The sequence below is a fragment of the Dermacentor albipictus genome, unplaced genomic scaffold, assembly GCF_038994185.2.
Source record: "Dermacentor albipictus isolate Rhodes 1998 colony unplaced genomic scaffold, USDA_Dalb.pri_finalv2 scaffold_11, whole genome shotgun sequence".
In the NCBI taxonomy this organism is placed as follows: Eukaryota; Metazoa; Arthropoda; class Arachnida; order Ixodida; family Ixodidae; genus Dermacentor; species Dermacentor albipictus.
In genome coordinates this window covers 9,943,784-9,958,654 of record NW_027225565.1, presented here as the reverse complement: position 1 = coordinate 9,958,654, position 14,871 = coordinate 9,943,784, and the positions used below count along the sequence as shown (strand labels likewise).

General features: G+C 43.5%; 1 protein-coding gene and 1 long non-coding RNA gene across 8 annotated transcripts in view; one reads left to right on the top strand and one right to left on the bottom strand.

The window, feature by feature from the left end:
• The window catches only part of LOC139051324 (uncharacterized), a 342,324-nt gene that overhangs the window by 30,250 nt on the left and 297,203 nt on the right, over window positions 1-14,871 (top strand). The window lies entirely within an intron of this gene.
• The window catches only part of LOC139051323 (LIM homeobox transcription factor 1-beta-like), a 287,776-nt gene that overhangs the window by 184,190 nt on the left and 88,715 nt on the right, over window positions 1-14,871 (bottom strand). For 2 of the 7 annotated variants that reach the window (XM_070528330.1, XM_070528331.1), the window contains exon 2: window positions 6,896-7,009. The exons of the other annotated variants lie outside the window; for them this stretch is intronic. In XM_070528330.1, the coding sequence (XP_070384431.1) occupies window positions 6,896-7,009 (114 nt within the window). The remainder of the gene's footprint in view (window positions 1-6,895; window positions 7,010-14,871) is intronic. 7 annotated transcript variants of the gene reach the window in all.

Here is a 14,871-nt window from a genome sequence, read left to right as displayed (position 1 = left end):
TCTAGGTCATTCGCTCCGAATATGAGGTCATCGGTGTAGAAGGATTTCAGAAGTAGCTGTGCTACGGCCCTTTTCTCGGGATGAACTAGTGTCTTTAAGTGATGCTCTATAGTAGCCGTAAGCATGGATGAACTTACTGAAGATCCAAAGGGTACTCTGGTGATACGCCAAACCTCTACCGCTTCTTTCTTGAAAGGAACAGCAGGACTTTTGTCAAAGCACAGAAATCTGAACAGGTGACGGTCCTCTTTTCGTATCTCCACTTGCAGGAACGCCTTCTACGTGTCTGCTGCCATGGGCACTAGGTACCATCTGAAGCGAAGGAGGACCTGCAGTAAGTCCGGGTTTAGGTTCGGGACAGTTTTGAGGCAACTGTTCAGAGATCTCTCTCCTTTGGCGTGAGATGACGCATCAAAAACCACGCGGAGCTTGGTTGTGAGTGAGTCCTCACGAATAACCTCCCTGTGTGGCATGTAGTACGCCGGGCCATCTATCGATTCCTTGTCAAGTACAACTTCAGCATGGCCGGAAACCATGTACTGATGAATCGCTGTATCGTATACCTCAAGCAATCCTTCGGGCTTCGAGATGCGCTTAACCAGATTTCGTAAACGATTGAGTGCGATGCTGTAGTTGTAGCAGCTCAATATCCAGTTCTTTACACGGCACAGCTACTTGGTACCGCTTTCCAATCTTTGCAATTTTGCGTTGGAAAACAGCCAACGTGTCTGCGTGCCCATGCTTTGCTTCCTTTGGCGCAATTCCCATAGCATCCAACGTCCAAAAGGACTGCAGTGTGCTTTGGTCTAATCCTTTAGTTTCTCCAGCTTGCACTCGCAGGATGCATATCATCACTTCCGATCTGCCGTTTATGAAGCTCGTTTTCGTGACAGGACCTTGTAGAGTCCTGCCGAAAGTGGTCTTGACCGCGACCTATCCTTGTACTACCATGCTGCGCATGATGTCGCTGATGTCGCCGCTCAAGATGTTCCACAGTTGAGCAGATCCTATGAGCAGGTTAATGCCTTTCCCGCCACATCCTCGAGGCACAGTTTGATCGTCCACCAGCCGTTAACTTTGCTCGCGTAATTAGGCTGCGAAGGAACATTCCATAGCCGTGGCAGGGATGTCGTGGCAAATAACTGGCATGGCTATCGCTACAATGATGTGCTCGCTGTCATCATATTGACTACGTAGACAAAATTCGACGACATTGCAATTTCTCACTCGAGAAGGAGCGTCTGACGCAAACGTGTTCACCGTTAGGCATGTCTCTCTAATGAGTTTTAGTCCCAACCACGCGAGCAGGTCCTCCTTAATGAACGTGCGTTGACTGCCTCCATTGAAGATGCCTCTGATGCAAGACGTCTCGTTGAAACCGACGATCCAGGAACGAGAAGTCTGTAAATTAATGGCCTCGTCAAGTTGACAGCTTGTAACGGCAGTCGACCGCAGAATCCCTGCCTTCATTGGCTTGGTAGCATCATATACGATGTTATGTGGCTTCTCGCCCCTTGTCGCTCGATAAACTGGGTCTCAAATAATTGAAGCTTGCTTGCCTTTGCATGCCGCACACACCAACTTCCGCCGGCACTCATTTGCGTGGTGGCCCTTTATAGCACATCGGTAGCATCGCATAGCTTGAGCCAGCCGGTTCTTTTTCTCTGATATGCTCAAGGTAGCGCTGCATGACTCGGTTGCATGTCTTGTAGATTTGCAAAAGAAACATCCGTTGCGCATTTGTTTCGATTCTTCCGATTTACAGGACTGATGGCGATGGCACATTCTGTGGGACCCGCTGCCTTTGAAGGAGGATACCGATGGAGCCACACTGCTCTTTTGTTTGGAGCTCTATCTGTGTATATCGCAAGAGCTGCTCGAGTTTCTTGCAAGACGTTCTGGTTCCCTCCCCTGATGCAGAGGGTGCCGTGCTTTGTGCGTCATCCTGGAGAAGGCTATGGTGGTGGAACGCCACGACGATTTCTTGTGGCAGGGATTGAAGCAGAATGTCGTAGAGCATCGTCGCAAAACTGCTAGTTGGAACTTCTAGGACGTTCAGGCTGCGCACATTCAGCTGGACTCCGCCGTACAGCCTGCGCAACTCCCTCGTATCCGATGGAGACGTCACGGGCTGCAGTTCGTGGAGCGTTCTGAAATGGTCCTGTACAATGTGGCTCCTGTCCCCGAACCTCTGCTTTAGCAGCTGGATGGCACTCTCACAACACGCCTCAGTCGTTAGCAGTCCAGCAATGGCAGCTACTGCTTCCCCTACCAGGTAGTTGCGGAGGTAATGGAATTTATCAGTCGCGCGCAGAGTTGTATTCGCGTGAACCGCGCCGTTGAATTGCTCCCAAAACGACGTCCATTGACACATGTCCCCATGGAAAGGCTTGATGGTCAGCGAAGGCAGACCAGGTCTGAAGCTCTGTGACGCAACTGTCGTTGGGGCAGGTGGCGTATTGAGCGTTGTCGAGGGAGGAGTCTGCACCGTGCTTCCGACGCTCCGAACGCGTGTCAGGGTCTCAAGCGTCTGTTCGTCATAATGCGCTGCAGACTCGTACTCTCTCTCAAGATCATCGACGGGAATCACGTCCTCAAGCTCGGCATTGATCTTTTGAAGCTCGTCACGGCTGGCGACAAGCTTTTATATAACCTTGCTGAACGCCGTGGCTTCGTTGTGGCCGCTTTCCAACGGCATCGTCGCCTCATGTACGATAAGTGTATATATGTACGATAAAGTACCAACGAATGAAAATTGCGTCATGAGCAACATTCCAACCTGCCGTGATGCACAGTAGCGCCCAGCTTATTAGAAACCTCAGGGCCAGTTCAGCAAAAGTGAAGCTCTCGCTTTCATAGCTTCATGAGTAACAAACGATGGTACGTAGCACTGGCATACGTATTCTGAATGTGCAAGTGCGCACGATTGAACCATGGGAAATTGCTAGATACATTGTAAGCTTCCGATATGCTGCTGAATCAATTCAATGTTTCATTGATAAAAATAGTGTTAGCGCTCCACCGGAAACTATGAGTGCCCTTAACGAACAACATTCCCTGAGTTTATAAGCAAAGACTGAGCGCTACTGCTGTGGGCGGTGTACGCCGTATTTATTTTATTCAGGTACCTCGCGGGCTTCAACTGGAGTATTTTGCGAGGGGGGGTTACAAATTTGGTTGCGAACAGAAGCAGTCTAAACAGTGTTATTTGAAAATCGTTATATAATAGTAAAACTCTATTTTGTAATGCAATTTAGTAAAACAATAAACTGGCAAATGTAACGAAATAGAAACATTTCGGAACAAATGCTGCATATTTTTTTCTTTGATGGTAACGGTGTCAGAGATGTGAACATTGTCGTCCGGAATACCATTCCAATAGATGATTGCACGCAGCAAGGGTGATGAGTAGAACGCGGTGGTTTTTCACGAAAGACATATGAAACTGAGGTGATTATGCAATTGCTACCATGTGCGAATCAGCTGTGTAAGAGGTAGGGTAAATGGATGATGGCTATAACTAAGTTTATGAAAGAGGCCGATAAGTGTTATTGTTCTGCGAGATCCTAAGGACGGGAGGGACAAATGGCTTAATGTTACTTATGCTGCAATTCCGGCTGTAATCTCGTGCAGTAAAATGAGCGGCACGATTTTGTACGCATTCAAGGGAATGAATGAAGTATTCATGATGAGGTGACCAAATGAAAGATGCGTATTCAAGTTGAAGGCGAACAAATGTTTGATATTCGAGTTGCCGAGTCAAGCTGCGTAGGCCTTCGACGTTGCGCTTTAAATAACCTAATGCGCGGTTAGCTTCAGCGGCGATATTTTTGTGTGTGGGTTGCCCATGAGAGATTAGGTAAAAAAAAAAGAACGCTTAGGTATTTATACGATGACGCGAGAGTGACTGGTCTCTTCTTAAGTGGATACCTATATAAAGAATTGGATCGTTTGCGGCGAAATGTCATTCATAGGCATATATCAGAGTTAAGGGACATTTGCCACGATGAACACCAGGCGGTAATTGTGGTCAAAATCTTCCTGGAGAGCTATAGGGCCGTTACCAAAGCGGATTTCACGATAAATAGCGCAGTCGTCGGGAAAAAATCTGATTGTCGGGGTTTTGTTTAATGGTAAGTCATCGGTATAGATGAGAAACAATAATGGGCTGATTACACCATCTTGGGGAATGCCATATGACACATGATTAAGGGAAAATGAATAACTACGAACTGAAGTGAACTGTTTACGAAAGGATAAGAAGTTTGTTATCCAAGATATAATGAAGAAATCAAGGCGCAAAGAAGATAGTTTTGCTATTAGACGACAATGTGGAGCGCGATCGAAGACTTTAGTAAAGTCGAGGAACAGACAGTCTATTTGAAGACTTTCGTCTATTCCCAGAAGTAGTTCATTAATAAACAGAAATATTAGAATAGTAAGCTGCTGGCCAGTTGCGAGTAAGCGTCTTTCCTGTCTATCTCTCGTTTTTTTCCGCAACACTTCTGCGCTCCCCTTTGCCAAAATAACCGCTACTAGTTGTGTCTCACCTGATATCCCCTTCCTAACCCATGCCGTTTTGAGTAAAGGAAACCGTTGCTTTCTAAATGCAGTGTCATGTTGGATGCAATGATATGTTCGAGAAGTCTGCAAGATATGCATGTCATTAATATTGGGTGATAATTAGCATCGTTACTTCGGTCACCACATAGATAGCTGTGGCTTTTAACAAGCGTGCGTAGCATTTTTCACCGCCACCAATGCGGCGTCGCCGGCATTTCCCTATGTCGTGTAACAGGAGTCTCTGCGCGTGCGCGCTAGCACACACACACACAACTACGCAGATATTCTCCATTATAATTAAACTGCAAGGTAGACAGGAGGTAAAATGTAGTTATTTTTCCCAGGTTTCAGGAATATTTCCGCAACGTGGTGTCGTATGGCATAGGTGGAAAGTTTTGCAATTCAAGGGTACTTATAGCTGGCGTAGAAGTGTGTGTGTATATATATATATATATATATATATATATATATATATATATATATATATATATATATATATATATATATATATATATATATATATATATATATATATATATATATATATATAGAGAGAGAGAGAGAGAGAGAGAGAGAGAGAGAGAGGGTAACCGAAGGGCAAATTTTTTCAGTCGCATATCGTATCATTCATGTCTTCGTTGGCTTCTTGTAATACTATAATTCGTATATACAGGGTGTCCCAACTATCATGCACCTAGATTTAAAAATCTGGACAGAACAAAGGTAATGTTGTTTGCCATCGCTTGAAGATACCCAGAGTATTTTTTTGCATTCCGCCTAACTACGTAATTAGTCATACTTAATTATTCAACTTCTCAAATATTATAATTAGACGAAAAGTGTCACAGAAGAAATTGTAGAGCAACATGAAAAACTCCAGATACAGTGTTTTTCCGTGCGTGAGATTAGCCCGCGAATACACGCAAAGTACCTCGATCGGCCAGTCGCGCGGCAATCTTGCGTGTATTCGGGGGCTTCTTTCACGCTCGGAAAGACACAATACCGTGACGCGGCAACCGAGTTGCGAAGACGTGGGTTCGAATGCCAATTGCGGCCAATTGTTTTATAATTCACTTTCATGTTCATGTATTTATCATTTTATTAATTTAAGTAAGAACTACAGATAATTTCTCCTACGCTGTCATTGTTCGTTGGCTGCTTAAGATATTACTATACATACATAAAACATATATATATATATATATATATATATATATATATATATATATATATACTTGTGTTACTATACATACAAACGCACATACATATGTGCGTTTGTTTATTCATTTATTTATTTGCAGTGCGTATGTGCAAGACGTCCTTAAAAAATTAAAGGGCAGCAGTAGTGAGCAGTAAGCGCAAGGGGGCGATTCCGCTCAGCGGAAGAGCCTAGCTATCCGAGAACACACGCACTGGGCTTCTGCTTTGCACGCTTGCGCGTGCTCTCGACCGTTTCGCCGATGCGCTCCGTCATACTGCGCTGATCGGCTCCTCGGTCGACACTCGCACGGTATTATATATATCAAAAAATTGAAAGGGTGGTCCAAAGTTACGTTCCTAGTAATTCCGCGCTATGTATGGCAACTGGAAACTCTCTCTCACACAAGTACTCATTCGGACGCATGTTGCATTATCGGCACACAAGGGAGGGAGTGCCGCTGCCAAAAAATGGTTCCTTGCAAGTATGAGCGACATGACACAACACTCTGACCATCCGCTACGCCAGTCATACAGCTGCAATGTGAAGATGAAAATAATCGAGTTCATCGTAGCGACTTGGTTCCCGAGTATCAGCAGAATCATCAAATAATAAAGAGAAAGATTATAGAAATGAACTATATTACAGGCCGACTCTCTCTTCTCTTCTCGATGGTCACTGTCTTTCCCTCTTTCACACATTACCGATCCACTGCGGTGGCTCAGTAGCTATGGTGTTCTACTGGTGAGCACAAGATCAGCGGCTCGATGCCCAGCCGTGGTGACCGCATTGCTAGGGTCGTGATGCAAAGATTCTCTCGTATCGTGCTGTAAACGTGCGCATCAAGAAACCCTCGCCCATGAAAAACAATCTGGGAAGACAATCCTACATCATAAGCTGTCAGTTGAAGCATGGTTGCGTGTTAGTAAACATTCACGTCGAAAAAAAAAAAAAAAGGAAAGCGTCCCCCTTCTGTTCGTAACCTTAACCTTTGCGCATGGTTCTTTTCCCTGCTATAGCGAGTTGCTGTGGGACGTTGAGACCCACAATTTAATACATTTTTCTTCCCACATTAGCATGCAAGCAACCATCACATGTTACAGTAAAATAATGTGAAAAATAACTAGCGCCTACCTTGAGTACACGGCGTTTTCATGGTGAGCAGCATAAAAAGGGAACGCACAGGAGCACAGTGAGCCAGATATACGGAGGCCGTTCATTTCTGTTCGACCGACCTTGGCAATGACGCTGAAAACATTAGACTGATTGACAAAAAAGAAAAAAAAGGAAGGACAGTACAGTGGTCGCACGCTGAGATAACTAACAAACATCTTATCACACATTATCAAAGCGCATATCCGCTACATTTTCTTTTATACTTGTATTATGATTTTTTTTCGCTTGCGAGAGGTAGGCATTCAATCTGCGTTAAAAGCGACCCGATGAATGCTTTATTATCAGAGATTCCGGATCTTCGTTATCATTTGCTCTTTTAGAAAGAGCACGCATTGTGCAGTATATATTACTTCATCGAAAGTCAACCCGTCGTGTTATCTGAATGCATTTCTAGAATTCCACGGCTGGCAATGACCCGCTTGCGGTGTTCATTGCGCGAGGGAAAAAAAAAAGAACCGCTGGCAGTACGTGCCGGGGTCGTCCTGTGAGTGCCGCCACACCACACCTATTCTTCCGTTTCTTCAAAACCGAGGATGTGGAGGACTTCTCACCTTTTTTTTTCAGTGTTTCCCGCTCCACATCGCGGCTTCCCGATATTCGGTGCGTTCCGTATCGTACAGTTTGGTCATTAATCCGCAAAGCATACGGGGCCATCGCTTTGCGAGTAAAAGCAACGAGTGCACATTTCTCACGGGAAACTCCAGGCCTTGCCTTCTTAGGTATGTTGGCACGGCCATTGAAGCCTTCTGAAGTCGTGCGCGGACTTGTACACGTGTCACTCCTGAAGCCCATATGCAAATGTCGTCTGCATATACGGAGAGCTGAACGGTTTGCGGTAACTAGTTGGCGTGACCAATGAGCATCAGGTTGAACAGGGTCGGGCTGAGTACTCCGCCTTGCGGTACACCACGACTGGTATAGCTAGACGGCGTTGGTCCGTCTTCAGTCAAAATAAAGAAAGATCTTCCAATCAAATAGCTGCGTATCCAGCGAAAGGCGTGTCCATCGCTTCTTGCGCTTTCTTGGCGTCGTCATTGATAGGGACTTGTCTTGGCACCCTCACGTCTCGTACATGACAAAGCGTTTGGCCGCCATCGTGGACCTTCTTGCATTTCTCGGCGGGAAGTCCTGGGGCGCTACAGTACCACCAATGTTGCAACTATATAAAGCACTGTTTTTGGGCTTCCTGCGGTACAGCTTACCTGTACTAGAAAATACTTGCACTCCAAATATCCCCAAACTTCAGAGTGTGCAAGCACAAGCACTCAGAATTTGCCTCGGTCTCCCCAAAACTACGCCATCGATTGCGACAGTGGCCATTGCCGGAGACACTCCTTTGACAGTCTATATATATAGATACAGATGTCCTGAGAGCCCACATTCGACACCTGACTCGTATTCCCTCACACCATCTTACTTGCTTGCCAGCAAACAGGCCACATTTAACTTTTTCCAAATGTGTTGTAAAACATCAGTTCTACTTGCCATCAGAATTTACGCCTGCTACACGATTATCAAACCCATTGTGGTGTCTGCACCAGCCGCAAGTGCAAGTGACAATTCCAGGAATCAGAAAGAAAGCTCGAGCGCCGTTGCAAGCCTTGAGACAAGCAACTTTAGAACACATTCACATCGTACACAGATTCCGGCAACATGTATACACAGATGGTTCGGTAAAACTCAACATCTCAGTTGCTGCGGTCATCATCCCGGCAAAATCTGAAGAAATAAAATGAAAAACTTCACGATTGTCCGCATCGATGGGTGCTGAACTTGCGGCACTCCGCGCTGCACTTGATTTCATTAATCAGGAACCACTACAACAATGGACAGTTTTTAGTGACTCCAAGGCAGCCGTTCAGTGCATACAAAGCCCAATGCGCCACTGACCCAATAAACAACTGGCCTGAGAAATTCGACGCATGTATCATCGTAGCCATGACAAGGGACACGAGATAATCTTTCAATGGCTTCCAGGACTTTGCATAATCAACGGGAATTACCGCGCCGACGAAGCCGCCCGATCTGCTCATGAATGTGGTCAACGTGTCGTAATTCCGTTTTCGCGAACATACGCTGCGGCTGGGCTGCGATTATGTCCCGTGAATGTACTTTGCCTCTCTGGGACTCGAATGCTTTCACCATGTGTCCTTTGCGTTCTTTGTCTCCAGACATACGGATAGGACCCATCTTGTTTCTGCTTGAATTAAAGGATTTCAATAATATTCCTTTAACACAGCAAGCTAATCAAAATGCAGAGGGCACAAACATATTTTTCTTTTGAGGAAACAGTGACAGCTTGGAAAGAGAATGCAACGTCTGGCTCCAACCATCTACAAACAAAACATTCTTAAGTATCTTGTTTTTCTAGCAAAGAAAAAAAAAATCACACGTTCTTCAACCTGCAATACGAAGACAGCGGTTTAGAGCAGGTTTCACCGCAGAAGTTCCTAGGGAGTTGTTTTTCATGGGAATTTTAGCTAGAATGCACATGTGGCGACCCTACATTCATTCATCTCGAAATCCTTAGGTCACTTGCACAAATACAAGGATTACCTGCCCATGCGACTTCAGTTCACGCTCTTATGCAGTTCTGTTTGCAGTACTGACTTATTGCGTCATCATCATCATCATCATCTTTTTATGCCTGTAGGACGAAGGACTCTCCCAGCGATCACCAATTATCCCTCTCTTGCACTAGCTGATTTCAACTTCCCAGCCTGCAAATTTCCTAATTTCATCACCCCACCTAATTTACTGCCGTCCTCGACTTCTCTTCCCTTCTTTTGGCACCCATTCTGTAACTGTAATAGTCTACCGTTTATCTGCCCTACGCGTTACTTGGCTTGCCCAGCTTCATTCTTTTTATATTAATGCAAACTAAAATATGGGCTATCTCCGTTTGCTCTCTGATCCACATCGCTCTCTCCCTGTCTCTTAACGTTACGCCTAATGTTCTTCGTTGCATAGCTTTTTGCGTGGCCCTTAACTTGTTCTCGAGCTTCTTTGTCACTCTCCAAGTTTCTGCTCCATATGCTGTCACCGATAGAATGCATTGAGTGTATACTTTTCTTTTCAACGACTGTGGTAAGCTATCAATCGTGCTTTGGTAATGCCTGCCGTATGCACTCCAACCCGTTTTTGGGTTGTTCTTCGTGTTCTACGTCAAATGGTAATCTTCATAAGCTGCATAAGCTATAGACGACTTTATATGGGATTCATGAGCGCCGCCGTCTACGGCTGGTACACGAATAATTTCCATGTTTTATCAGACGTAAAGTGACATCACATGGTCAGGAAACGCTGAACGCATTAATACAACTATTTTCCTGCTTGCGAATCGAGTGTAGTAACCCACACTTCGTCGTTAAAGACAGAAAACAGCAGCGTTAACAGCCCAAGATGGCGGCACCTAAACGCTTCGGTAAAATAGCTTATAGAAACATGGAACTTGAAGTATTTATGGGCTACCAAGAACTGATCATCGAACTGAACATCGGTTTAATCAAGCAAATGGTAGAAGCGAAACAGTCTGGCGTGAACTTAACAAGCTTTTAAGACCAGACCGTGAAGATGAGTTGGAAGTTACTGTGGGTGGCAAATCGTTAAGGGGCGAAGAGCTAGCAAACAGCTTTAATGACTACTTTACTTCTCTAGCTTCAAGCAATTACAACAAAACAGCAATTGAGTTTTTGGGTGTACTACCCAATAAAAGTTCAGCCTTTTTTGAGCCAACGTCTCCGGAAGAGGTTTTCTTAGTTTTCATGTCCCTGAAAAACAGCAAAGCGCGTGATATTGATGGGCTGCAAATAACACCCATTAAATTTGTGCTCGATCTTCTGTCACCTGTCCTCACTCATATATTCAATATTGCTTTATCTACTGGAGTCTTTCCCGAAGCAATGCAACATGCCAAAGTTACTGTACTGTTTAAATCGGGGAACAAAAACGAATTTTCAAATTACAGACCAGTTTCAGTATTACCTGTAATTTCAAAAGGATTAGAAAAAATTATCTGTAAAAGGGTTACATCATTTTGCGAAAAACATTCTATCATATCCAAGCAACAATTTGGTTTTCGAAAAGGAATGTCGACAGAGCTTGCTTTACTGTCACAAAAAGAATTCATTCTTAACGGTTTTGAAGATAAAAAGATAACAATAGGAGTTTTTATTGACTATTCTAAAGCGTTCGACCGGATTAATCATTTAATTTTATTTGATAAATTACGACATTATGGGTTTCGCGGCACTCCATTAGCACTTATACAGTCATATTTAAGACATAGAAAGCAGTGCGTCTCAATTAAATCCCACCAATCAACCCTGCAAAAAATTTTGCAAGGAGTACCGCAAGGCAGCGTTCTTGGGCCAACATTGTTCAACATCTACATAAATGACATCGTTCATATAAGCAAAAAAAAACACACTTCATAATTTATGCCGACGACAGCAGCTTGTTTTTCCAGTCAACTAGTCTGGCTTACCTTTCGGACCTGGCAAATAACACCCTGAGTAGTTTACTTAATTGGAGTAAAACTAACTCGTTGGAAATAAATAGTACGAAAACAAAAGCTATTCTGTTTGCTCCACCACAGAAAAAAATTGATAGAAACATACTGATAACGCTTGGTGCGGAAAGGATAGAGCTTGTAAAAACGGTAAGGACTCTAGGAGTAGTTTTTAATGAGCATTTATTGTGGGATGATCACGTCGCCCGAGTCTCAACGTCTTTGGCCAGGGCTTGTGGCATACTATGCAAATTCAGACATGTTTTACCCCCTAAAATTAAACTTTTAATCTACAACAGCCTTCTTGCTCCTCATATAAATTATTGCAATCTCGTATGGGGAACCACTTCCCAAACGAATCTTCAGAGACTACTAGTCCTGCAGAAAAAAGCCGTTCGCAATATTGTGAATGCCTCTTACGATGCTAATACAGCTGCAATATTTCGCTCCCTTAATCTGATTCCCGTACAACACTCGTACGAAACAAACCTTGTCTTAAAGTGCAAAAACAGTCTTCTATACAACAACACATTTTTCTTAGATATATGCAAATTAACTTTCCCCACACATGTACCGTACAATATGAGGCAAAAGAATGCTTGGCTACTGCCATTTTCAAGAACAAATTATGGCTTCTCTAGATTAGAATATCGCGTACCGAAGTTACTAAACGCCTTACAGAATGTTGATATAACCCTAAATGATATTTCTAGGCGAACGTTGACAGCACAACTTTCGGAATACGGCGCATTTACGTGGAACCAGTGACGCAAACGGTTGAGCAATTATTAAAATGACTTATATAACGGTATTTTGCTTATATTTCTTGAGTATCCTTTGCACAAAAGCATGTTGCTGTACTAAATTATACCCTTATAAGTGGCTGTATAAATTACAATGGCATGTTTCTGAAAAATGAATGTTGTCACAATGTTTAAAGAACAATGTTTCAAGAAAATGTTGTAAATGTACTTGTCTTTTTTTGTATTGGTGAATATGTGCGCACTTCTGTCTTTCTCTCTCTCTCTCTCTTATTGACAAATTAACAGAAAGTTTTTTTGGTATGAGTGCGTGTGTATATGCATATATGTACTCTGAATGTCTGTATCAATCTGTGCGTGTTGCCAAGAAGAGGGGCACGGACCTAGTCAAGCTGCTGTTTTGCAGCTTTTTGTTCTTGCCCTAGTGTTCTTTTTCTGCTGTAAAAAAGAATGCTGAAATAAAATGAAATGAAATGAAATGAAATGAAATGAGATCACACTTGGCCTTATTTTATTAGAGCTCAAGTACTTCCCCTTCACGATCTTATACAACTTAAACTTGTGTTAACTGTTTATAAACAAATCCGTTCTGACCTTGTAGCTTTTAACATGGTTTGTAAAGCAAGATGTTCACACTTTAACAACATCACATTTTCTTACTCCTCGTATTAAAACACAGTATTGGTGACAACTAACACAGTATGTCATCGCAATGGCTCCTGAACAAGTTGCCGTGTTTTTGTTCACCTGGTCCAAAAGGTCAAAAAGCCCAAGTGTTTAAAAAGAGCTTGAAAATGCATTTACTGTTATGCATGCAAACTTAGCAAGGTTTTCTGGTGTTATTTGTCCTTTATTACTTTAATATTTGTTACCGCAGTCTTTGCCTCTGTATTTTGCCGCTTATTAGCAAAAACGTGTAGTGTTCTTATGGCTACATCATTGTGATGGCATGCCGCTGCTGTTGCATGTCACCGACTATTTCTCGTTCAGTGTCACACGAGTGTTGACAAGTGCCCGCGACCCCTTCAGGCAAATATGCTGTCTTTAGTCCCAAGCTCCTGGACACTGGTTGCGGGAAATAAATATTGAAATTGAGAAAGAAAGGGATTTATTATTATATTTCTTATTACAATTGGGATTCATCAGATAAATATAATTTTATTCAACTGATGAGGTACGTGACATAGTATAAGACAGTTTAAGAAAAGTAGTAGAACTTATACAAGGCAAACAAAAAAATGAGCAATGACTCATAACACATAATTAAAAGGTTGCATGAGCACGTGCGTAAATGCAAGAATAGCGCAGAGAACACGTTCAGCACGCAGAAACGTTGATCAACCTTGAAGTCTAGAAACGTTGTTATTTAGGCGTTTAGAAGTGTTCTGACTTGCCATGGTGGCGTAGTGGCTTCGGCGTAGCACTGCTAAGCCCGAGGTCGCGGGATGAAATCCCGGCCAAGGTGGCCGCATTTTGATGGGGGCGAAACGAAAGAATGCCTTTGTACGTGCATTAGGGGCACGTTAAGGAACACCAGGTGTGGTCGAAATTAATACGGAGTCTCCCACTACGGGTGTGCCTTATGATAGTATGATGGTTTCGGCACGTAAAACTTCAGAATTTAATTTAGAAGTGTCCTAAAGGATAGTGCACTGCCACTAAGGCTGGACATTTCTTTACTACACGGTTCTCAGGAGTGCTCGACTGGAAGCCCCAAAGCTCGTCAGCTAGTAAACGAACGAATAAGGTAGGTTGAAGGAAGCAAGCATGACCTGAACCGTATGGACGAAAATTAAATTTTTTGTTTCGACTCATCCTTCTGCTAGATGCGCGCTGAGAAGGAGCGCACTCTAGACTCCCCGCCGCTATTGGGGCCGTATGCGTTCGAACGCTGCCGTGCATCGGGCATTGCTTTGCTTAATGATTTGATTTGATTTTGATTTGATTTATTGATTTCCATTTACACACACACAGGTGCAGAGGAGTGGTAAATGGAGGTGGATGAGGGAAAAAAGCCGCACGGACGCGGCTTGAGGTAACCTCACCCCCTTAGGTACAATATGGCTGCATGGGGTAACACATCTAGCACCATATACATTACATTTATCTAGTGGCCATAAAACATTGGAGTTATACAATATATGAAAGAACAGTGAAATATTTCCACAATAACAATGCAAAACACACTGTGGCATTGAAATAAATAAACGATATACACTTGGTAACACAGACAATAAAAGAGGAACATAACACACATTATTAATCATTAACAAACGTGCTCTAGAGAGGTGAAAACAATAGAGTTTTAAATTCTGACAGTGATAAATCCTGTAAATTGAAGCCTGCATGCTCTGTCATAAAAGCTCAGTAATCTTGGAAGGTTGTTACACAACATTTGACAACCGTAGTTAGTTCTAGAGTTCGAGAAAGCATATAGAGTTCAAGGAAGGCATTACCCAGGGGCGCCCCTTTTGCTGTTCAGAAAACCGTCTCGTTTCCGTCGTATACCTCAAGCGGCTGGAGTCGGCAGATCGTGTAGGAAGCTGAAACAGCTACAACGCCTTCAGGCAAGCTTCCGGTGTCCATGGTTTGTATAGCCCCCTATAGGTACCGAGCCGCTGCGAGGCCTGCCGCTAACTTCCCCAGTCTATAGACCCATGTAT